General features: G+C 31.3%; 1 protein-coding gene across 1 annotated transcript; it reads right to left on the bottom strand.

Moving 5' to 3' along the window:
* Positions 1–1,194: 1,194 nt before the first annotated feature.
* On the bottom strand, positions 1,195–26,989 carry LOC134697258 (uncharacterized). The gene is made up of 15 exons (XM_063559415.1): positions 26,912–26,989; positions 19,942–20,111; positions 18,657–18,726; positions 14,024–15,625; positions 13,388–13,544; positions 12,997–13,046; positions 12,202–12,265; positions 10,663–10,812; positions 9,533–9,591; positions 7,338–7,539; positions 5,933–6,017; positions 5,211–5,343; positions 4,469–4,565; positions 3,348–3,455; positions 1,195–2,114 (listed from the first exon to the last, which is right to left on the bottom strand). Exons 2-15 carry the CDS (start codon positions 20,041–20,043, stop codon positions 1,856–1,858), a joined length of 3,138 nt encoding a protein of 1,045 aa, XP_063415485.1. The 5' UTR covers positions 20,044–20,111; positions 26,912–26,989; the 3' UTR covers positions 1,195–1,855.

Raw genomic sequence — 26,989 nt, 5'->3', positions numbered from 1 at the left:
AACTTAATTAGCATTTTGTACAAGTTTCATAAGATTTGGTTGAGGCAAACTAAATTTAGAGAACAGAAACCAATACAGGAGGATGTACTTATAGATGGACAAGGTTAAAACTTAACGCCCCCTCAGCTACAGTAGGAGCTTAATGAGTACAATAGTTCGGGTTGCAGGGCCAGGTAAGCTGAAATAATAAACTGTTAGAGAAATGTCTCACCTTTTTGTAATTCTAATATTGCAAACTTGAAATTAAAATAGCAATACTTCATTAAATATGTGAATAGATATAAGAAGATGTGGTATGAGTGCCAATGAGGCATCTCTCCATCCAAGACACAATTAGTAAAAGTAAACCAATATTGGTCAACATACGTCATCTATGAAATCTTACTGTGCATTGTTTGCTTAAAATTGTGTTGTTTTCATGACTTTTGTACGTGTGTTATTCAGTTGAGTTGTAAAGCTCACTAGAGCTAGTGTTTATTTAGTTTATTGCATATGTATTAACTTTAAATTGTGCAAATATCTCTTAATTTGGCATTAAAATCATATCATAGGGAACATGTGTAATAAGTTTCAAATTGATTGGACTTCAACTTCATCAAAAACTACCTCTACCAAAAATTTTAACCAGAAGCGGGATAGACGGACAAACCAACAGACAGATGAACAGAAAACATAATGCTAATACAACTGCATACCAAAAACCATTGACTTATTATAAGTCATTTCCATTATGCAAACCTAAACCTAAACATTTACTTGAGTTTCATAATTTAATGAAGAAGGGGTGGGGCTATATAATCTCCAAGGAAACAAGATGAGCAAATGCCAATAATTTGCACACCAAATTTCATTGACTTAACATAAGTGGTTCATCTTGAACTGATCTGATTACAAACTAATATATGTAAAGAAAGCAAAAGTTTCAAAGTTAGTAGGCCATGACTGTTGGAGCAGGGCCAAATAATCCCCATGGATCCATGGAAATGAGATTTATTTATGCTTACACAACTGCAGTGCATACCAAATATTATTGACCTAGCACTAGTGGTTCACAGTAATAAGAGATAATCACAAACTAAAACATTGTTGATGCCTCCACCTGACACTGCATACCTTTGTCTCACTTTTTGACTCTGTCAAAGGGAGACAATTAATCACATTCAACTAATTCCTGTAAAAATACTTTAAGTCATGGGAAATATTTATTTATTTTATTTACAAACAAATATATGTATAAAATGTGTAAAACAATAAATCAGAATAAAATTAAGTCTGTATATAGTACAAGGTGACTTCTACTTCTATGACAATATAGATTGATTAATGAGTGTTTAAATTTGTCTGTGCCAAATGCCTAAAGCATCAAATGTAAATTTTTTATTCTTGTTTTTTTTTCCCCAGCAGCATGTTAATCTGTTAAATCAGCCTACTTTAGGGAAATATGCCGCCGCTACACAACAAAAGGCAATAACTTATTTGTCCTTTTGCACTGAAAATTTCAGGCAAGATTTCATAATAAAAAAAATTCTTGGTTTGTGTATTGCAGTCTCATCTACTTTTAAACCAAACTGTGTTTTCGTAATTGAAAACAAAAATTGAGGCTATATATAGAGCAGGAAATTAAGAAATCTCACTTATAATTCATACATCTATACATGTCTACATTCAGCACTTATAGCTTATTTATTTTACAAACCAGGCACAAAAAAAATCCAATTGTCCAAAAAGTACCATAAAAAATAAAAATTTCTCTCAAATTGTATAATATTCATCAAAGTGTAGTTTCTTCTATATAAAGTAATGCTGCCCATTCTTTTTATCCTGAGATCAAGTAAAATATAACAAAAATTACATATTATGATAACTTCTGCTTAGCAAATTCTTTACTCAAAACACTCATGACTTCACCATGCTTCATTGAACTGTCCCGTTTCTTGATCTCTTTATAATTGTTTTTGACAAACAAAGCAAACTTATTAGGTGTCTTAGCTGTACCATCTTTATTTGTAGCTTGGTGGGCAGGTTTACCATATTTATCCAGTAATACAAAAGCTCCTTTACATTTTCCACAAATAAATCTCTTTGTATCTAATGATTTAGAATGTCTACCAACTCTACAATATACACATATTTTACAATATACACATATTTTTCAATATACACATATTTTTATGTTCAAAATAAATCATTCTATATATACAGAAAATGCCATTTTTGTATACTAAAAAAATGACATCGCTACATTGAAGACCTGTTGGTGACCTTCTGCTGTTGTTTTTTATTTGGTCGGGTTGCTGTCTCTTTGACACATTCCCCATTTCCATTCTCAATTTTAATTATTATTTTTATTTGCAATTTATCTCAACTGTATGTTTTTTTGCTGGCATTTCATTGATAAATTTACCTCGATGGACTTTAAGTAGTGACGTTACTGCAATGATACATGACATCATTGCCTAATATTTTCATTGATCCTGTCCATGAACTTCAAAACATTAGGAAGTAAGATGTGAAAATTGATGATAACAAATTACTTTAATTCAAAGCCATCATTCAACCTTAAATGCTTATGTGATTCTTAGCTATTATTTCCTTCTTATTGTTATTGACCCTCAAGTTATTATTAGAAACAGTTCCATGTGTAACATCTGTTGTATTTGGTACTGTTAGAATTTCTGACATTCTTGTCTTGCATTTGCAAACAACATCAAGTTGGTGGAGATTGACTGACACCAGAAAACATGTGACTGGTGTAATGACATCATAGAAATATTTTCTTATTGTCTGCTATTTTGGTGCTGTCAACACTGACTTAAGGTGTACTTAAAAAAGCAAGCGGAAGTAAAACTGATAAATATATCTTTTTTGAAAAAGAATTTTAAAAAAACATGATAGCAGTGTCATTTCAATGGAAGAACATTTAATATTATTTTATTCAGACCTGCTTAAACAGTAACTAAAACTGTGAGAAAAATTACTGTGATTTGGTAGGCTACAAAGAATTGCTACCCCTCTTTTCAATAGACCTCCTGCATACCTGCCAACTGTCACTATTTGTGGGGGATTTCCTCCTTGAAAGCTCCCCAATGGAAATTTTGAATGAGCAATTTTGTCTATAATCTTTATCATAACAGTTAATTTAATAAGCAAATCAGCTATTTAAAGTATAAAGAAGCCAAAAAACAAAATTAAAATAAATTTGAAGGTCCCCTTAGAGAATTAGAGTCCTCTTGCAGGTAAAACCCCCATGGGCATTTTGAAAAGTTGGCAGGTATGCTCCTGGTATAAAAATTTCTTATTCATGTTAATAGACAAACTGTGATATCTAAACAAAAGTATTTACTTACTCATATTTACAATCTACACATTGGTATTTATATTTTGTTTGTATTTTATAACTATGACAACGTGTTACTACTGCAATCTCGGGATGAACCTTATTTGCTTTACTTGCCCTGAAAAATAAAAAAATTCAGATAACATTTATGGTAGAACAAGAATGTGTCCAAAGTACACTGATGCCCCACTGGCAATCATTTTCCTGTTTAAAAACTACCTTGGCCAAAAGTTTTAACATGAAACTCCCACTATTATTATCTATGTTCAGTGAAATTGGGGTCAAAAGAATAATTGGCTTTAAAATTAGAAAGATTATATGATAAGCAACAAGTGCACTAAGTTTCAAGTTGATTGGACTTCAGCTTCATCAAAAACTATCTCGACCAAAAACTTTAACCTGAAGCGAAACAGAAGGGCGCACGGACATACCAACAGACCAGAATACATAATGCCCCTCTTCTATCATAGGTGGGGCATAAAACTGACAATCCTAGTTAATTAAGATTTGAGTCAAGATACAGGATTTAAACTCTCAAACTCAGCGTTCACTGGCTAGTGATACAGTAAAAATATTAATAATTTTGATAACATGTCTGACATGGATAAATTTAAATTTTTACTTAGTGCCAGTGTTAAAATAGTGTCAAAAGTTATCAAAAATATTTCTGATATTAGAACACAAACATTAATGAGAAAAAATTAACTTCTTAATTATTGTACATTTAAATTGATATTTGAAAATTATAACAGATAACTATTGGAATTTTATAGGTACAGTGCATCATAAGCCTATGAAGGCTGGCTGACTATATGTTTCATAATTGTATTATAATGTTATATCAGGCTGCACTTTAATAAAACAATATATATATATAATAACAACTTAAGGACAGAGCTACCCAAAATACTTTTAACACATGTATGGAAACACATCAACAGAAAAAATTATAAGCATCCCCCGACATTCTTGGAAAGTCACAAACATTTCTTTAGGGTTTGATTAAAATTATCTTTTAAAATTAAGAAAATTATCTGATAAAAAGATATAAGAACTATTACAATTTAACTTGGTAACTTTCTGTTCATCAATTACAGTCCACCTTACTTTCTATATTATTATCATACTGACCAGTACTTCCAATAAGGACCATGTCCATCCTTCACACCATTTAATAGCCATACTGCTGCATGGCACAACTCATGTATCAATGTATCTCTGGTTCTCTCTGTAAAATTGGTACCATTCATGTTATTAAAGAGTCAAGTGTTTGCTTTATTTATGGGTATTTTTTTTACAGTACAGTTATCTTTGGTTGTTCTGCTTTAAGTAAGGAACCTTATTAGTGGTTGTCTGTTCATATCTGAGTGTTATTTTTTCCATAAAAACAATGGAGTGATTAGTAGATCATTGAACAATGATTCATTTAAACAGAAATTAACAGAAATAAATATTCAAACTTTTCAAACAAAACTATAGGACATAAATCAACAAATTTCAAAGATGTAATTAATTAATGAATGGCTATTATTTATTTTGAATTTATTGAACCATCAAACTAATTTTTGACTCTTCACATTGAATAATCCGCGAAGCGGATTATGTAAAATGTGAAGAGTCAAAAATTAGTTTTATGGTTCAATAAAATCAAAATAAATTATTTCCATTCATTATAAATAAATTTCTATCAAAAATAAGGCTCAAAGAACTTTTTTATATTATTTATCTTGACAATAACAACGTGCACACATGTTGGCGTATGAATACACAACGTCAGAGTGGGCGTGTCGCCATTGAAATTGGCAACATTGAAAATAAAACTAATAATTTAAACCAATCAGAAGACAGTAAATACACAAAATTTATTTATTACCTGCTGAATCACACACTTTAATGGACAACTCAATCTGGCAAGTCTTTACTGCTTCTCTGGTAGTCTTATTAACACAATACCCTGCTGTCTTTAACAATCTCTTGTTCCATACTATGGACAAGTTTGATGGAAGCTAAAAAAATCAGTTCTTATCAATAATTACCAATATAAATAAAAAGATAAACAAGAATGTGTTCATAGTAAACGGAAGCCTCACTCACACGCCTCACTCACACTTTCATTTTCTATGTTCTGTGGATTGTGAAATTGGTGTTGAAAATCTAATTTGGCATTAAAATTTGATAAAAAAAATCCTTTAATATTACTGTTGTTGAAATGACTCCCCTTCTTAATAGCTTATAGATATTCAACTAAACAATAAACTTTGATTCAAAAGATATGAAAATCTGATCTACGCTCAAATATCAAACAAAAAATGAAGATTTATAATTGATTGTTGGTTTAAATGCCACTTTTGGACTATTTCCTGGCTGCCAGTTTTTATTGGTGGAGTTAGCCTGAGTGCATGGCGAAAATCATGCCTTTTGAAAGGGAAATTTAAAGTCCTAGTCAATTACGATTAGGGCCGAGTGCACCTGCACGATCAGGGTTATAACTCACAACCTAAGTTTTCACTTGCTAGTGATTGCAGTAGTAGAACCACTTGGCCATAGAGGCTCCCAACAATGAAAAAGAGGTAAAGAAGTTGTTATGTAACCTACCTTACAATCAAAGATGGTCTCATTATAAAACTTAAACAGTTTAACTGTTAACTCTTCCTTAGTCTTTGCAAAACTGTTGATATATCTGAAATTGTATAATCTAATGATTATGGCTCCAAAATGAATAAATTTACAAAAACAAGGCTCATTTATCAGTTGTATTGCTTTTTCAAAAAAAAATCCTTTCTCGGCACAGTAGAGGGATATGAAAAATGTTCTCTAGAAAAAAAGGGCACACATGCCATTGTCAACAAGAGGCTGTCACAACGACAGCAAACCGGATTTATTAACATTTATTTGTGTGCTGGCAATATCAGAAGAACCATTACTGATGAATGGTGAAAGTGAAAATCTTCAATATCAAGAACCATAACTCCTGAACGATAAAAGTCAAAATCGTCATTATTGTACTTGACCTCCATTTTGTCATCAGTAACAACATATTAAAATTTGGGAAGCTTTGGTAGAACAGTTCATGAGTTAATGCACAGACAACATTTGATTGCCGCCCGCCCGACCGCCTGGCCTCCCGACCGCCGTACATCCCCAAATCAATAACCGACATTTTTGTCACAAAAATCCAGTTAATAAAATTAACAATGTTGTGATAGATAAAATAGCAATAATCTATAAACATTTAGAAAATAAAGAAAAACTACAAATTTTGCCTAGATACTGTTTTGATCATAAAAAGCTTAAACACATAAACCACAAAACATATTTATAAAGAAAAGCTTGATCCACAGACACTTTATTAACAAAGTTAATTTTTATGAACGAAGTTACAATTCCAACATTGTGGCGATCATTTTTGTGAACGATAGTTGTCTCATTGGCAATCATACCATATCTTCTTTTTTATATTTACAATTCCCAACATTGCGGTGATGATACACTTCACCCATTACCAACACAATTGGAAGTAGTACCTCCCTCAGAGTGAAGCCAGTTGAATTGGTACAGGATGGCCAGTGGGGTGTTGTCCAATTTGGAAATGAACTGACATTATGATCTACTGTCATCATTTCTACAATATTACCACTAGAAACCTCCATGAGAACAACTACACAGACGTGTTAGAATAGCAGCAAACCACATCGTTAATAACTTTATTGACTAACTTTCACTTTCTATTTATATCTATAACGTTGTCATTACAACCTCTATTGTTATGTTACTTTTGGCGAACCACACAACCGCAAAATTTGTACTTCACTGTTTGATTTCATGTTATATTGTCCTGAAGACGCCACCCTTGATGGCGAAACATGTCAACCATAATAAACTCTTACCATGGGGTAATTGATGGGTGTTGTTGTCTTTGTTATAATTTTATTTAAAAGTTTTGTAAAATTCGATGAAAGTTAAATAAATTCATTGAAGAAGCAATCTACTATTATAATACCTGAGTGAATCTTGGTTACAAAGTTCAGTGGGTATACTGTTACTCAGTGATCTTAGGAAAGAGAACTTCTTCACTGGTTTATCATATGGATTGTTGCCTTTGTTTATTTTACTAGCTACATCTACTGTTTTAGGAGTTTTAAAAACATCTTGTGTTTTAGGAGTTTTGATTGGTTGTCTCTTGGGTTTAGGTTTCTCAATACCTGTAAAAAAAAGAAATCACTTCTGAATTTACTTCTTCATGCATAAAGTTTAAATTAATTTTATACCAATAACTGTTAAGTTGCATCTTTCCAAAAAAAAAAAAACCCCAACTATCTTATAAATTTCAATAGAAGTGCTTTCCTATGTTCTTTCTCATATCTCTTCTGAAACAACTCTCTTATATACTATATATTCAGAAATTATTGCATGCATTTATTATGCTATTTTTTTTATAAATTTGACAAAAATGTGAGATTAATAATTTCGATATTCATAAAATCTTTCTACATATATTTGTGTCAGATATAATATGCAGATTTTTAGTTTTGCAATACACAACCAGTTGCATAATTTGCATTAATTAAAACCTCACAATAATTTCTGAAATAACAGTATATAAATAAATTTTGTGTATTTACTGTCTTCTGATTGGTTAAAATTATTAGTTTTATTTTCAATGTTGTCAATTTTGATAGTGACATGCCCACTCTGACGTTGTGTATTCATACGCCAACATGTGTGTACGGAGTTCGCTTCTCAGTTTCGAAGTAATTAACTTTTAAAAAAACTAGCATATATTGATAGGGGATTAATAAAAGAATCCAAACAGCAAATAAAATAAATAGGTAACCGTGCTTGTTTTCGAGATATGAGCCTTTGAAATTTTGGCAGGAAAATATTCTCTCTTGACTTTCCATAGCTTCATCATTAACAAGTTAAAGTTCTCAAAAACTGTAATTAAAAATTTATAAGACTTTAACAGATGGCTTGGGCTTATACATGTAAAAGATTTACAAAAAGAAATATGAGGGTCACCGGGCAAAATTTTTCAAGGCATTCATATGGATAAAACCAGAGGATTTCCGAAAATCTGACAAAAAATCCAAAACATGACAAGCCAGCTTCCTTAAAATTACTGTACAGTGAGAGCTTTGTTTGCTTTATGTTGAAGTCCTTACTTTGACTTTCAATTGATGAACAGCAATAAAATGGCTGATCCTTTGCTTTTCACATGTTTTTTTTTGCTGTGCAGGAACTTATTTTGTGTCATGGATGGATACCCAATGGCCTTTGTTTTTTTTATTATGTCCATTCTCTATAATTGATTTTAATTTGTAATTTTATTTATTCATTGCATAATATTTTATATATTCTTTTAACATTTCTTTAATAAAGAACTGTAATTATAAGCTTCTTTTTGTTATATTATTGGGTGTACAAGCCTGGATGAAACCACTTTTTGTATGAAGCAGCAAAGGGTGCAATACTTCAAATGTGCACAATAAATGCTGTTACATTGTGCAACCTTATTAAGTATAAAATAAAGCATAAAATCCCATTTTTTTTATATTACAACAATAAAACTTGAAGATATATCTAGCTTTCTGTTTGTTTTCCTATGCAGTAATTAAAGTTGTATTTTAAATAAAAATCAATTTTGGAATAAATTTGATTATTGTCTGCCAATCAAATTACGGCTTCTACTATACATACATACATGTAATGTAATTATTATTGTTTAAAATTTTTGTCAACCTACAACACAGACTGACAATAGAATCAGTTTCTTTGCCCAGTCATCAAACTCCTGTCTTCCCTGTTCTTCCTTAAATTAACTTTTTAAATGTAAAATGGTGACTGAAAAATTTGGAACACTATCTATATCTATGATATATTATAATCTCAATTCACAAAAGGTTGCTCAAGAAATAATTGGAGGAATGGTAGATTGATGTGGAACTAAAAAAAATAACAACAAAAATTCATTCATAGATAGATACTTTTAAAACTTTTAAATCAAATTTGCATGAATGAATTGTAATATAATAAGCAGGTAATCATCCTTAACACACAATCTTTCAAAATATTTCTAAGAGATTGCCCTTATTTTAGTGTACTTTGTAAAAAAATTGTGTTCATTCAATGTGAGCTCATTTGTCTATTATGTGTGTGTGAAAAGGGGGAGGTACTTATTTTAAAGAATGACCTTACTTTGAAGCTCTTCATCTGTATCTGAACTTATAACTTCTACTGTATTCACTTTCTTTCTACTAAAAAATAATAATATAAAATCTTTGTTAAATACAAGTGGCTTTACTTAGAAATGAACCATCTATAGTCTTAGATGCATGACTTTTTTTATTAGTAGTTAGTGGCTTTGAACTAGCTGTCAGTAACTGGAAGTACTCTTAAGGATGTACCTAGGTGAGGTTTTGGAATTTGGTTCAAATATTGGGACTCCTCTGTGTTTTTCCATTCAACACAATGTAAAATGTTTTGCCCCATAACACCCATTTATTTTTTTCATATAACATTAAATACCTTATGAAAGGTCATTTACCAAATTTTAGAAGATTCTTAATTTTCTTTCTTCTGTTTTGAGATCCATTTATACTAGTGCAAATATAAGGTAAAAGTCCGAGTCAGTCTTTTCCCACCATATTTTAAATCTCAAATATCTCGAAAAGGAGGTCCATGACCTATCAATATTTTTAGCTTATTTGTATCCTTCTTTGATGCTCTACCAGGTTAAAGTATCAATTTTAATTTCTTAATTTATTAATTTTCACCTAACCTCACCTAAGTACATCTTTAAGATCTGTACTTAGTGTTTTTTTGTTGTTTGGATATACAAGTACCAGGCCACGTCCATTCTGTGTTTCTTGTTAGATGTATGTTATTTATATCCATCTGATGGGTTAAGCCTTTTTAAACTGTTATAGTTTGTTCTTATGTTGTACTGTTACACCACTGTTCCAGGTTAGGGGAGGGTTGGGAACTTGCTAACATGTTTAACCCCGCAACATTATGTATGTATGCGCCTGTCCCAAGTCAAGAGCTTGAAATTCTGTGGTTGTCATTTGTTTATGTGTTACATAGTTGTTTTTTCGTTATTTTTTTGTACTTAAATAAGCCTGTTAGTTTTCTCATTTGAATTGTTTAACATTGTCATTTTGGGGCTTTAAATAGCTGAATATACAGTATTGTCTGTGCAGTTATTGGACTTTTAGCTTAAGATTGCAGTAAAAGCTATAGCCAAGCATTTTCTTAACTTAAAAGATTAATAAAGTAAAACCACAGATTCATATTATTCAGTCAACTCTATAGATTGAATATCATACCTTCTCTTTGCAGGATCAGGGAGGGGTGTAGTATACAAATCATCGTCACTTTCATCACTGCTATCATTGAACACAACAGGCAGATAATCTTCATCCCTTTCATCTTCACTACTTGTTACATCACAATCATCTACTATAAAACTGGACAGGCTGAAATTTTAGAACACATCAACAGAATGCAATTTATCAGGTATTAAAAATAAAGGAGTAGGTTTAGTAAGACTCCTTTTTGGCCACAAAATATAGCAGTTTTACAAAATTGTGAAAATGTAATTTTTTAGCTGATTACTGGAAAGTAGAATGCTTCCGCTACATAAATCTGGGCTGTTTTTGACAATACAATGCACATTTATCGGGTACTAGCATCATTAAGTTATGCTAAATTACTGAAATCTTCACAATGTGAGCATTTTAGTTAAATTTTAGACAGTTTCCATCTTAAATAAAAGTGGCCGCATTCATGTTCATTCATAATATTGAAATGTAAGTTGTATTTGATTATAATACATAACATATATAAAGGTTGAGGATGAATAAGGATGCGGCCACATTCAATTTTGACAAAAACCATCTGAAAGTGATGTTTTTTGGCATATTTCGTTAGATGAACCTGAAATTTGAGGCCAAATTCGGCCCTTACAGTACCTACTCCTTTACATTGTAAAGAAAGTATACTGTGGATTCTATATTACATGTTTTATGTTACTGTGTTTATCTTTATAAGAAGTGTAGAACAACATGAAATAAACATCCAACTCGATATACATTTCACAGGATTATTCTAGGTTGAGATTTTAAATTGGTGGTATGCGATGGCCCAATTGAAAATTGGTATACCACGAATAAAAACTAATCCACAGTATTCAATTTTATAACCTATCTTAGTATCGTCATTAAAACATGTCTCATGTCTGTATTATAATTTTAGTCTGCCTCATACTTCAGAGCTGTTTCACAGTATTGGTTTGCTCATTGTCAACGTCTGTATGGTGATATATTTTGGTCCCATTAACAATCAAATCAGTTAATTATATATGCATGTGTAATTTTATAAGTATGTGTGTTTAATCTGTGTACCATTGAGACTTTTTTGTGTTCCTCAATTTGTTAATGTGATGTTTTTAAAGAATAGCATTTCTACAAATATTCGACCCTGCTTAGTAATAGACCATATAAGTGACTTTTGACTTCCCAGTTTATATTTTTTCAAGAGGTTACCTTCAGGCTTCTATGCGGTAGGACATCCTGGTACACTGTCAAGTAAGAGCAACCTTAAGAAGTAAAATCAAGTCAATTATCAGTATTATTTAGGGGATAATTAAAATGTTAAATGTTTTCTAAACACGCCAAAATCATAAGAAAACAGTAAACTTCCTCTGTAATTTGCTCCATTCATATGTGTACTTTTTTTGGCTTGCTCTTACCTAACAGAGTCGCAGGATGTCCTACAACAGAGTACAGTAGGTAACCTAAAGTCAGTAAAAAAAATAGTCTAATATGTAGACCAAAGTGTTTTGTGGATTAAATCATTAATCATACCTGTCATCAGATTCCTCTTCCTTTGTCACTGGTCCCGGCTTTTTACTTTTCATTTTCTTAAAAACTATCACAATCACAAATTAAATGTAGTAATAATTTCAATAGAGTCAATTTTAAAAATTGTAAACTTAATAAAGTAATTTTATTGGACATATGATACATTAATTGTTTTGTCTGTTTTCTTTAATATTTCATCCTGAATATCATTGAAATATTTGCAATAATTAATCAATCATTCATTACTCATGTTACTTGCAATAGGAACCAAATAGTTTTGATGGTATTACTACAATAAACATGTGTTGAAGGCAAATATTATATTTACATATAATTCATGTAGATCTTTGTTTTGTTTTCATTTGCTAATAGCTGCTTTATAAAGAGTAGAATGACATGGTTTTTATGCCTCTGCATGGAAGCATGCAGTGTCTAGTAGTAAGACTGGTTATTTAATGTGTTTGAGTAAAGATACCAGTCTGCCTTCATACTGTAACCTAGTTAACTAGTATGTTTTAAAAAATCTGACTCAAAATATCAGTCATGCCCAACATGTTCAAAGCAGGGTTCATAGTTATATTTCACATTTACATTTACTAGTATTGACATTGCATTTAATCTAGTCTATTTTTTTTTTACTTGTGAAAACAAAGAATTTTCTTTCATTAAAAAAAATGTCATTACAACATAAAATTGATAGTCTTTATTTTTTGTGTACCTTAAGTTAATACATGATATTTTGCAATGTTTGGGAATAAAATATATAGTTTGAAATAATGATATAACTAAAGCACTTACAATCTTCCAGCTGATCATCACTGCTAGAATCACTGTCAATCTTCTGACTCCTGTAAAAGAATAAACATGATAATTATGTAAATGAGTGGACTAAATTACTCTTACATCATCTTATAATTTTTATTTTTTGTTTTTGGTCATGTCTTTTTTAATTTTACATAAAAGGGCAGGACAAAAATATTTTGTTAAAATTTTATGAAAATTTAACAAGCCAAATTAAATCTAGTCAAGGTGTTTGGTACCATTTTAAGAAAATCACAAAATTGCTGAAAACCCTGTGAAGTATGATCAAATAACAATTCAGTGAAGATAAAAGTTATGCTTATCTGATCTTAAAAAAATTAGACAACTTTTGCTGATATATGTACATGTACATTTGTAAATGACATACCTCCAATTTGTTTTGCTTTTATTTTCTACTGCATCATTAAAGCATTCATCCTCAGAATCAGTCAGAATAGTATCTATTCTACTTCTTTGTTTTTGTTCTAGGCTGTGATCACTTGTTTCATTGCTTAGTTCTGATTGGTTGTCTATGTGACCTGAAACTAGATTTACAAAAGATATCTATATTACTTCAATAATCCAATTATCACAAATCAGAGGGAAAATTTCTTTCCAGAAGCAAATTCAACTTCCAAACTAACAGAAGCAAGCTTGAGGCAAAATCTCAAAAAGAATCCAAAAAAACTTTTTCTAAAACATTAAATTACAAACATGTTTAACCCTGCAACATTCTCTAGGTGTCTGTCCCAAGTTAGGAGCCTTAGTTCAGTGGTTAATGTGTTATATTTGTTTTTTTGTAAACTGTTTTGTTATGAATTATGCTGTTAGTTTTCTGAATTGAATTGTTTCATGTAACAGACTACACAATATCGCTTTCTTTCATTGTTGAAGGCTGTGCGGTTGCCTATAATTTACATCCACTGCATTTGAAATTTGGAAAGTTGTCTCGTTGGTAATCATACCACATCTCCTTTTATTTAAATTCCCGATATTTTGATCAAAACTATTTTGAATGACTAACCTTGTTCTTTTTCACCAGTGTCTTTTCTTACTTTCTTGTTGTCCTTTCTCACTTTCTTGTCGCCTTTGAATGTGTTTATAACCAAGTCTTCCTCCTCATCAGAACTAAATATACTACCTATATGTTGCGGTTTCTTGGGTTTTTCTTGACAATTATTTTCAGTGTCATCATCAGAACTAAAGTTGTAGGAACCAGAAGAAATCATGTTTCTACTCATTTCTTGTTTGTTGTCGTTTAATACACCTTTTTCATTATTAATGCTGATTTCTTCAAAATCACTTTCTGCATCAAAGAATATTGTTTTATTTTTGGAATTTGTTTTGGGTGACAGACTGCCACTTCTATCCAGTGAAGGCAGACTTATTCTTTCTCGTAAGTCATCAGAAGACTTCACATCAGCCTGGGATGAAATGTCTTGAACTTCAACAAATGAACAACTAGTATTATTATCCTGACCAGAACTATTCCTCTCAGAGCAATTCTCGTCATATGTCTTGGAAGAACAATCATTATTAATGCTTGTTTGCAAGGATACATCATTTACCTCAACAAAATCAGAATTGTCACTTCCTGAACAACTACTACTTTCATTATTCTGTAACTTTTCACATTTTGACAGAGATATATTTCTGCTAGTTTGAATTGAAATGTCTGCCACTTCAAATGATGAATGTTCTTCACTATCTGATCTTTTGTTGTGATTTTTAGAAGATGAATTTGAGCTATTTAGACTTTTATACTGTTTATTATCAGGTGGAGACAACTCAGTAAAACTTGAACTTGAAGATGAACTGTTTCCAGTTCTAGCATCAAAATAAACAGATTTTCTTGATTTCTCTATTGAATTCAAGCCGTTTGTATTATGAACATCATTTAACTTTTCACTCATAGCAGTTGTATATAAATCTGTCTGATTGGCTTCCGAGTTATTTGTCAAATCTAAATTTTGTAATTTTGAACACAAATTAGTATTGTTTTCTGTCTGTTCTCTGTAAAGAATTTGCTGAAAATGCCCAATAGAAACTCTTTTCTTTCCAGATTTCATTACATTTAAATCTTTATAAGAATGATTTTTAGCAGAATAAATCTGATCTGATCCCTTTTCCTGTTGAAACAATCCTATTGAAATATCGGGAGTATCCAACATTGTGTCAATACTTGCTCTACTGTGGATTCTTGTGGATTCCTGTACTGGTACCCCTAAATCTAAAAAGTCAGATTCAGGAGAACTGGTACAACTTTTATGATAAGAGTGAACATTCATACTTGTACTTGTTTCCATACTGTTCTGTAAAACTTTTGATTTCTCAGAAGATTGTTTTATTTTTTCATCTTTTTCAAACACAGGATTTTGTTCTTTGTTTTCTTTATTTTTTTTGCTTTTCCTGTTTTTTCTTGTTAAATCTGTTGAGCCTGGTGTGCGACGGAGAGGAATTTTGAATTCATCTGAAGAGTCAGATAAGTGAACATTTTCTTCCATGGAATTGTCTTTTATATCTTTTAACGGTGATTCTGAGCTGAATGAAAGCTTAGTTTGACCAATTTCTTTTCTCTTTCTTATTTTTGTTTTTTTCTTTTCTTTCTGCACAGACTTTGATTGATCTGAAATGATATCAAATCATCTATTATATCTCAGTTTTTTATACAAATTTCTTTTGGAGAAAAATTTCATCTTTTTTTTCTCAAGTTAACATGTAAAAATAGTAACTGAATATAAAGAGATATTAAACAAGAGTGTCCTAAGTACACGGATGTCCCATCCATACTATCATTTTCTATGTTCAGTGAAAAGGGGGTAAAATCTCTTAATTTGGCATTAAAATTAGAAAGATCATATCCTAAGGTACATGTGAACTAAGTTTCAAGTTGATTGAACTTCAACTTCATCAAAAACTACCTCGACCAAAAACTTTAACCTGAAGTGGGACAGATGGAGGAACGGACTAATGAACGGACACACAGATCATAAAACCCAATGTCCATAAATAGGACATAAAAAAAATAGAATAAACAATAGCCATTTATAAACTAAAACTTTGATTGATCAATAACTATTCTTGTGAGTATCATGTTCAAAATCAGTCTCAGCTAAGTGATTCTGACTGTCATAAGGTATAAGTGTTTATCAGTTATTGAAAGTTCTGTATTCATTTGACAAAATTCTGTTGCTAAGTTGCTGTTAATATGTATATGGACCATAATTTGCTATTGGGCTCCGTTTCCTATAACTATAGAAAAGTGATAAAATGTGAATTACTGTAAGAAAAGTTGCAACTACATCTAAAGATGCCATTACTTTTATCAACATACAAGTGTATGCTACTCTTCCCTAGAAAAATTTTTAAAATATACGAATTTCAAGGATTCTACAACCGTATTTTTGTGTCGTTTCTCGCGTTACTTATTGCTTCCGAAGAGCATAACGCTGACTGATTTATAGATAATCGTCACCGGCAAATTCGTAACGTTTGCTTTCAAATAACAAAGAACATCGACCAATAAGAATAGTGAGAAGAAAATGCCGAGAACTATAAGTATTTATGTAGCAGATGTAAGAACAGTGGCGTGATTTTTGTGTCCGATTTCATAATGCAATTTTTAGATAATGTAATCTGCTTTGTTGTTAAAGAATTCTTTAAAACAATATGCAAATATGAACTCTCGCGAGATGTTCAAACAGGTAAATCCGAGATGATTTACATTCTTGTTTTGATCTACGTAATAATTAAGTAAGAAAATTACGTTGTCGTTATGCGTTACATTTCACACGAAACAGAAGTCCAGTTATTTATTAAAATTGTTTTTGTCCCTAAGTTCTAACCATTTCCGGTCATACGTGAAACACGTGACTAACATGTGCTAACGCCTTTACGGCCGGATGTACGAAATACTAGGTCTAAACATTGTTTTTGTTTCCAACGGGATGTTAGCAAACATAATCTGTAGACTTGTTTCGTCTTGTTTAAAAGAGGAAAATACAATTGTCAAAGAGATTGCGCCGGTGGTCTGTTATTTTTCCTATGTGCATAATGTTACATACGATCCTGTGTGAAAATAAATGCCCAATGACTTGACAAAATCGATTTCATATTTGACAGACGTTAAAACACACTTCGTTTCCTGATAATGACGTGAAGAGTCCTTGGAAAAATCAATCGAAATTACGTCTCTTATCATTGTACCAATGCTCGTTGGATTGATTTAACTTCAGCAGTAAATATTACTGGATATTTTAGGTGAATAAATATAATTTAATAACAAATACATGTTAATATACCGTTACACTTAGAATGTACAAAGTTGGAATCCTGTCACAGTTTTTAATTAATATTTTTTATTCATGTTCTGCAAACACTTATCAGAAACGCAATAAACTTGTCAAAGGAGAAGTAAACTTTTACCATGCATGACTTGAAAGGAAGTTCTTTATTGATTTTAGCCCACTAAAGTAGGTTAAAATGTGGAAACCATGTAGATAGTGTACAGGTCACAAGTATCACATTGTGCCTATTTTAAAGATTTTAATTCCAAGTTAAAAAAAATTTCTTTACTGGATTTAAAGAATGTTACATTGCCAATGATTTGGAATAAATTGTATATAACTGGAATATCAAAACCAAATATAAATACATTTTTTTGGCTTAAACATCAAGATACAACGATTATGGTATCCTGTATCAATGGAAAAATATGGAAAATTCTGAATAAATTGTACTAATTGTTTTCAAAACAAGCACATATTTAGGAGTTTTATAATACTGTTACATTTAAGATGGATTTTAAGAAAAAGTATACTGTTCAGATTATTTTAAGCAGATTTTGCAATAAAATAAAACTAAAAAAATGCTTTCGGTTTCTTATGGTTTCCTGTCAGGTTTAAAAAAAACTTTAATATAACATTGAAAATAGATTTTAAATATTAACATGAAGCAAGTAACACTAGTCATGCTAGTAATGGTGTTTATTTATGCCTTTTGAATTATATTGTGCAAAATAAAGAAAATAAAGATTGGTTTCCTGTTTGGTTTCATGTCATGTAAACGGTGAATCAAAATGTATTAATTTTTTCTCGAAAAACTCAATTGTTCCATTCATACTATTCTAACACCAACACAACCCACAAAATAAAAGTTAAAATTTTAGAACTTATAAAAAAGGATACAAAAAGAAACCAAAGGCCGAATACCAAATTATAGTCCATATCCTTCAAAAGCTTTTTCAATAGACCACTTTTGAGTTCATCCGTCACCCGCAAAAACTCGTCAATTATGCACACCTTTATGACGTCATTTACCAGATAGAGGGTGTCGCCTGTATCCCTGCACTATTTACGTTCATCAAGCGTCTAAGTGATCGTCTTTGTGCAGGATAAACTAGAAATAATGGTTGCTCTGTAGGTACTTACTGACAATTCCTTAATGACAGCATTGTTGATTGTCAATTTTGAGAATTCAATTTGCCGAATAATTCGTACAATATAGAATTATAGTTTTCCAACCACTCGCTCAACATTAAAAGGGAAGTGACGACGCCCCTAAACGCACAAATGACGGTGATAAAGGCGCGTATAATTGACGAGTTTTTTCCAGTGACGGATGAACTCGAAAGTGGTCAATTGCTTCAATATTTATACCTTCACCATCTTCTGAATATTCTTTTCTTCTTCTAGATTTACTTGACTTCTTTTTTGTACTATTTGAAAGCTGTAAAATATCAGCAAAAAACTTGATTCTCTATAAGTTTACTATATGTTAGAAGTTAGAAGTTTAACAATAACTATAAACTACATGTAGTATATCTAATGAATAAATTAAATGACCATGATATATCTAAATGCATGTTACAGTTTATTCCATTCAATTTTTAAAAATCAGACGACCACCATTTCCAGTATCAAGTCAATATGTGCTTTTCACTTGGTACTATTAACTAATCAGTATGTATTTATAAATGTTGTATTTTCTCTTGGTGTTCTTTATGCGGAAATATTCATTCTTTGTCACAACAAAGCCTATATACATTTTAAAGAAAATGTAGAAATTTGACAAAATTGTATTTGAACTGGTGAGTCAATTACTATATCAAGAATGTACAATGTATAATTTTATAGAAAAGTAAAAAAAAAATTAAAAAAAATTGAGGTATTTTCCTAGTCTTTTTAGTCATGGAAACTTACAATTTACATCATATATATTATGTAAAAATGACATTATTTCCTTTTTTGCTTTTGGATTAACCCTGGTCATAACTGGTGAGTCCAATTCCTCTAAGAGTAACTAAAAAATATTTTAAGTGAAGACCATGAGTATAGTAGATAATAGTACTTTATTTGGCGTTTTATGACTTCAGTGTCACTGATGAATCTTTTGTAGACTAAACCTGTGATCAGTGAACAACTGTTTTATCCTGGTATTGATGATCAACCAAAGTAATGTGTGGGAAAAAAAATGTTATATTGTACATGTTACATTGCATATAATCTTTTCTCATTTTTTTTATATAGATAAGACCATTGGTTTTCCTGTTTGAATGGTTTTACACTAGTAATTTTGGGGCCCTTTATAGCCTGCTGTTCAGTGTGAGCCAAGGCTCCGTGTTGAAAGCTGAACATTGACCTATAATGGTTAACTTTTTTAAAATTGTTCTTTGGATGGAGAGTTGTCTTATTGGCACTCACACCACATTTTACTATATCTATATACCTGACTGGATAGTCATTTTTTCCTTTAGTTGCTTACTTCTGAATTCTGTTTCTTGTGAGGTTCAGTGGTGTATCATTGACAATTTCTCCATAATCTTTTTTACTTTTAAAATAATATATGTAAACAACGATAGATATATATATAGAGTCACAACTAACACAATTTTTGTTGACATTGTGTTAACTGTAATTTTATCATATTCATAATAAAACATACTGTATGAAGTGCAGAATCCACGTCTTTATACTGAAACCATCCTAATTTGGATCCCATCTTTTGAAACATGGCAGAAACATCAAGTTCATCTTTTGGTTCCATTTAACTCGAAGGAGCTAAATCTTTAACTACTGTTCAGTGAATTTTTTTTTTAACTCATTTGGTTAAACCTGAAAAATAGTTTAATCATACATTATTTATATTATGTATATCGAAATGCAAGTACTGTTTCAAGTCATATACATTATGGAAGTGATAGAATATACATGTACAAGTCAATGAGACCAAAATGACAAAGAAACATTAACCACAACCAAAGCATATTGAGCATGTCTAGATCACAGCAATTTAAAATTTTGTAAACAATGTTTTTTATTTTTAATAATATTTCTCTTTGTACATTTGTATCACATTATTCATGTTATTAACGATTTTAACAACAACATTGGCACCTCCTTTCTTTGTATTTTAGCAATGTGCAGTTTACTCTCCATATCCTTACACTAAAAAATCCTAAAGGGATCCAAAACACCATTTTGAATAGCCTTCCCTTCTTTAATAAAAAATAATATAAAAAAATCTATGCAACTTTATTCCTTTCAAATACACCCATGTCCTTCCTAAATGATTTTCCTAAAACTTTTTTATGTCTTAGCTTTAATTAATCTAAATTGATTTATTTACACAATGGTGTATAATATGCCAACTTTTTTTGTTGGAATCACTCGTAGCAATCCTACCCAAGTATGTCAATCGTAATTATTTTGTCTACTGACCGACAAAATTGTATACATGTATCTTGATTTCTGATTGGTCAAATTTCATGGGAAGATCTAAATGTTCCTCAGAGTTATCTGATCTTATTTCATTTCATACGTAAATTCAAGAGAGAGTCTAAATGACATTGATGTATTGTAATGTATTCTGTATATGATCTTCACCTCCTTTAAAGGAGATAAGTGATTTCTCACTAAAGTATAAATTCATGTATCCATCCACCACCATGTTAAAAATAATCCATCACCAGTTATATACATGTATATATATATATAACATCATGTACATTTGGCTAAAACACATTTTCTATATACAGTCAATAAAAGTGTCTCTCTATACTAGGTATTTCATTGTTATTTAAAAGCTCATATTTTTGATATTTATAAATACTGTGATAAAACATCATAAAAGCTAAAATTCTGATTTTATTTGTATAGCCTATTTAAAATTAATCAGATCTAGTTCAATCTGATAACATAAATGATAAATGATATTTAATATTAAAATTTTAAATAGGGTATAATTAAAACTTAACTTTATTAAATGTTTAAATAGATAACTTTTAAATTATTATATTTAAGGGGTAATGCTAACTTCAGAGGTTTTAATTCTTTCTTTTCTCAAAGGAGACTGACTGACCCTATCGTTTTCTGTTGTTAATATCAGACAGCATCCTATATCTTGCTCTATGAATGTTAAATACATTTCTGCGACACTGAAATTCAAATGCAGATAACATCTTGATGGTTATTTTTCTGTTGCTATGTCCAGCATTTTTCGTATGGAGATAAGAGCAGTCCAGTATAATTTTGATTTATCATTTTCAGTAAGGTATTCCATTTCTCTCAGGCGCGGATCCAGAGGGGGGATATTCCATTTCTCTACTTTTCAGATTATGTTATTCCTTCTGAAGATCTTCTAAAGACGCTTTTCTGTTTGATTCTAACAATAAAATTGAGAATGAAAATGGGGAATGTGTCAAAGAGACAACAACCCGACCATATTAAAAAAACAATAATAACAGCAGAAGGTCACCAACAGGTCTTCAATGAAGCGAGATATTCCCCCATCCGGAGGTGTCCTTCAGCTGGCCCCTAAACAAATATATACTAGTTCAGTGATAATGAACGCCATACTAATTTCCTAATTGTACACAAGAAACTAAAATTAAAAAAATTTGTAAGGGTTACACGGAACCCAGTCTCGCCTATTTTTGCTGTAAATCGCAGACTCAACAATAATAAGGAAAAAAATCAAAAAAAATATTCATCTTGTTACTATTTTATGATTGTAAGAAAATCTAAGTCCATTTAAAAGTAAATTACAGAAAAAACGGAGTAATTTTTTTACAAACTTTACTTCTGGATACAATCTCATGATCATAAAAAAGCTTCTGTCCAAGTTTGGTACAAACCCAGGATAGTTTAAGAAAGTTATTAAAATTTTAAAAACTTTAACCACAGAGTGAATGTAATGGTCGCAGAAAAACTAAGTCCCTTTAAAAGTAAAATATGGAAAAAATGGATTTATTTATTTACAAAATTTACTTCTGGATACTATCTTATGATCATAAACAAGCTTCTGTCCAAGTTTGGTACAAACCCAGGATAGTTTGAGAAATTTATTAAAATTCTAAAAACTTTAACCACAGAGCCAATGTTTTGTTTCCCCGCAGAAAAAACTAAGTCCATTTATAGTAAAATATGGAAAAAATGGAATTTTATTTTTACAAAATTTACTTCTGGATACTATATCTTATGATCATAAACAAGCTTCTGTCAAAGTTTGGTAGAAATCAAGTATAGTATAAGAAAGTTATTAAAATTTCAAAAACTTTAACCAAAGAGTGAATATTTGTTGACGCCGCCGCCGACAACTAAATGTAGGATCGCTTAGTCTCGCTTTTTCGACTAAAGTCGAAGGCTCGACAAAAATGCAAGATTAACAAAGACTAGAGGCTCCTGACTTGGGACAGGCGCAATAATGCGGCGTGGTTAAACATGTTAATGAGATCTCAACCCTCCCCCTATACCTGTAGCCAATGTAGAAAAGTAAATGCATAACAATATGCACATTTAAAATTCAATTCAAGAGAAGTCCGAGTCTGATGTCAGAAGATGTAACCAAAGAAAATAAACAAAATGACAATAATACATAAATAACAACAGACTACTAACAGTTAACTGACATGCCAGCTCCAGACTTCAGTTAAACTGATTGAAAGATTATGATTTCATCATATGAATATCAGGCACAATCCTTCCTGATAGGGTTTAGTATCATAACATATATGAGAATAAAAAAGTGAGGTAAATCTTCAGTTTCTTTTCGGCACAGAAGGCAGGTGGTTTCAACATTGTTCTGATTAAATTTAGATTTGTTTTCTTGAAGTATGTACCAGAAACTAGTTTTAACTTAATAGGATTAGGTAGACGGTTTATGTCTCTTGAAGATGATGTTTTGATATAAATTAGCGGATGCAATGGGAAAATTTGTATCTAAAAAAAGAAAGTTGTAATTTATTACAAATACCCCAGATAACACTTGATAGTTTTTTTTCACAGTATCTTATATAATTTTACTAACTGGGTGATATAATAAGTTCTATTCAGACAAAACCTAACAGTTTTTTCTGAAATTATTTATTTTTATAATTTATCATTTACTGTGAGTTTTGTGTTTCCAATTTGCTGTTGGTAGACGAAATAATTACGATTCACATACTTGGGTAGGATTGCTACTGATGATTCAGGCGACAAAAGTAGGTGTGTTATATACACCATTGCATTGGTAGATAAATCAATTTAGATTTATGATATAACAAGTTTTAGGCTACAGTGGGGTTGACAACCAAGAAATCGGTATATGATGGTATAATTTTCATGACAATCTGACAAATTTTCAAAAATGTGAGTTAAGTACATGTACCTTGTGTTATATTAAATTATTTAAGGCACAGAATTCTATATATTTGTTAAGGGTTGTTCATTATGATAGGAAGCTCATACGAAGAACTAAAGTCTCTAAAGAGCTTGTGTCGCTCACCTTGGTCTATGTGCATATTAAACAAAGGACACAAATGGATTCATGACAAAATTGTATTTTGGTGATGGTGATGTGTTTGAAGTTCTTACTTTACTGAACGATTTTGCTTCTTACAATTATATCTATCATGAACTTTGCCCATATGTAACAGAGAACTATATTTGGTAAAAATTTACATAAATTTACCAAATTAATGAAAATTGTTAAAAATTGACTATAAAGGGCAATAACTCCTTAAGGGGTCAATTGACCATTTAGGTCATGTTGACTTATTTGTAGATCTTACTTTGCTGAACATTATTGCTGTTTACAGTTTATCGCTATCTATAATAGTATTCAAGATAACCAAAAACGGCAAAATTTCTTTAAAAATTACCAATTGGAGGGCAGCAACCCAACAACCAGTTGTCCAATTCATCTGAAAAATTCAGGGCAGATAGATATTGACTTGATTAACAATTTAACTTCTTGTCATATTTGCTCTAGATGCTTTGGTTTCATAGTTATAAGCAAAAAACTGCATTTTACCCCTATGTTCTATTTTTAGCCGTGGCGGCCATCTTGGTTGAATGGCCAGGTCATCGGACACATTTTTCAAACTAGATACCCCAAAGATGATTGTGGCCTAGTAGTTTCAGTGGAGATTTTGTAAAAGATTACTTAGATTTATGAAAAATGGTTAAAGATTGACTATAAAGGGCAATAACTCCTAAAGGGGTCAACTGAACATTTTGGTCATGTTGACTTATTTGTAGATCTTACTTTGCTGAACATTATTGCTGTTTACAATTTATCTCTATCTATAATAATATTCAAGATAATAACCAAAAACAGCAAAATTTCCTTAAAATTACCAATTCAGGGGCAGCAACCCAACAACCGATTGACCGATTCATCTGAAAATTTCAGGGCAGATAGTTCTTGACCTGATAAACATTTTTATCCCATGTCAGATTTCCTCAAAATGCTTTGGTTTTTGAGTTATAAGCCAAAAACTGCATTTTACCCCTATGTTCTATTTTTAGCGGTGGCGGCCATCTTGGTTGGTTGACCAGGTCACGCCACACATTTTTTAAACTAGATACCCCAAAGATGATTGTGGCCAAGTTTGGATTAATTTGGCCAAGTAGTTTCAGAGGAGAAGATTTTTGTAAAAGATTACTTTAATTTACGAAAAATGGTTAAAAATTGACTATAAAGGGCAATAACTCCTAAACGGGTCAACTGACCATTTTGGTCATGTTGACTTATTCGTAGATCTTACTTTGCTGAACATTATTGCTGTTTACAGTTTATCTCTATCTATAATAATATTCAAGATAATAACCAAAAACAGCAAAATTTCCTCAAAATTACCAATTCAGGGGCAGCAACCCAACAACCGATTGACCGCTTCATCTGAAAATTTTAGGGCAGATAGATCTTGACCTGATTAACATTTTTATCCCATGTCAGATTTCCTCAAAATGCTTTGGTTTTTGAGTTATAAGCCAAAAACTGCATTTTACCCCTTTGTTCTATTTTTAGCCGTGGCGGCCATCTTGGTTGGTTGACCAGGTCACGCCACACATTTTTTATACTATATACCCCAAAGATGATTGTGGCCAAGTTTGGATTAATTTGGCCAAGTAGTTTCAGAGGAGAAGATTTTTGTAAAAGATTACTTTAATTAACGAAAAATGGTTAAAAATTGACTATAAAGGGCAATAACTCCTAAACGGGTCAACTGACCATTTTGGTCATGTTGACTTATTTGTAGATCTTACTTTGCTGAACATTATTGCTGTTTACAGTTTATCTCTAACTATAATAATATTCAAGATAATAACCAAAAACAGCAAAATTTCTTCAAAATTACCAATTCAGGGGCAGCAACCCAACAACCGATTGACCGATTCATCTGAAAATTTCAGGGCAGATAGATCTTGACCTGATAAACATTTTTACCCCATGTCAGATTTGCTCTAAATGCTTTGGTTTTTGAGTTATAAGCCAAAAACTGCCTTTTACCCCTATGTTCTATTTTTAGCTGTGGCGGCCATCTTGGTTGGTTGACCGGGTCACGCCACACATTTTTTTAAACTAGATACCCCAATGATGATTGTGGCCAAGTTTGGTTTGATTTGGCCCAGTAGTTTCAGAGGAGAAGATTTTTGTAAAAGTTAACGACGACGGACGACGGACGCCAAGTGATGAGAAAAGCTCACTGATAGCCCGTTCGCCCTGAGTTCGTTCGCCCTCTATTCATTTATGATATGTATATGTTACATCAATGAACGAAATATATATATTAAAATTTATGTATATCTATTAAAAGTTAAATACAGAAGATTTGCCAAATTTTTATTAATTAAATAAAATTGGTCAAAATTTGGTAATTCAATCTCTCTCTGAAAATCGATACTAGAATACCATGTATTTACATTAGAGCTATATATCTGTTTACAACATATAAATGCATCACTTAATAAGCATCTCTGTAGCTTAAAACATGCTTTTAAAGATTTGTTGTATAATTCATCTTTACACTGCTTAAAAATACCACTAGATGTAAATGTGATTTCAAGATATCTATATAATTTTTCACTTCCATTCTCTTTACCTACAAAATGTAAACAGCATTTTAAAATTTTTCCTGGCTTGTTAAAAATTATAGCATAGCAGCTAGCTTTAGACAAATTAACATGATACATCGTAAATATTCGGCAAAATTGTAGACAAACTTCAACAAATTTAATTATATACACACAACGCAACACTATACTGAAAAATAAAATCAGGGCGAACGGACTCGGGGCAAACAGGTATTAGGGCGAACTAGCTGCGAAAACGTAGCTCTTAAGGTCCTTTTGATGATTTTTGATGTTTGCGGACCATATGGCAAAAAAAAAAATCAAAGGACAATAGAGCTACGTTTTCGCAGCTAAGGGCGAACCAGAATCAGGGCGGGCGAATCATACTCAGGGCGGACGGACCCGGATTCTCATGACAGGCCCGGAGCTAAATTTATGAAATGTTTTTGTTCTAGAATCTGTTGGCCTGTAGATATGATTTTTACAGGCCCGAGAGCAATTTTATAAGCCTGGGCTGCCACTCAGCGTGAAGACTGGTTACATGAATTTAGCTCATTTGGAAATAACTTTTTTACCTAAATTTTAGGATTTGTTTATCTTTTTTGACCGGAAATGAATTCTAATTTCCCGCTTTACTCTCTACACAAAAAAAA

This window comes from Mytilus trossulus, chromosome 14, assembly GCF_036588685.1.
Source record: "Mytilus trossulus isolate FHL-02 chromosome 14, PNRI_Mtr1.1.1.hap1, whole genome shotgun sequence".
Classification (NCBI taxonomy): Eukaryota; Metazoa; Mollusca; class Bivalvia; order Mytilida; family Mytilidae; genus Mytilus; species Mytilus trossulus.
The sequence above is the reverse complement of the archived record's forward strand: the minus strand, read 5'-3'. Positions and strand labels throughout refer to the sequence as shown.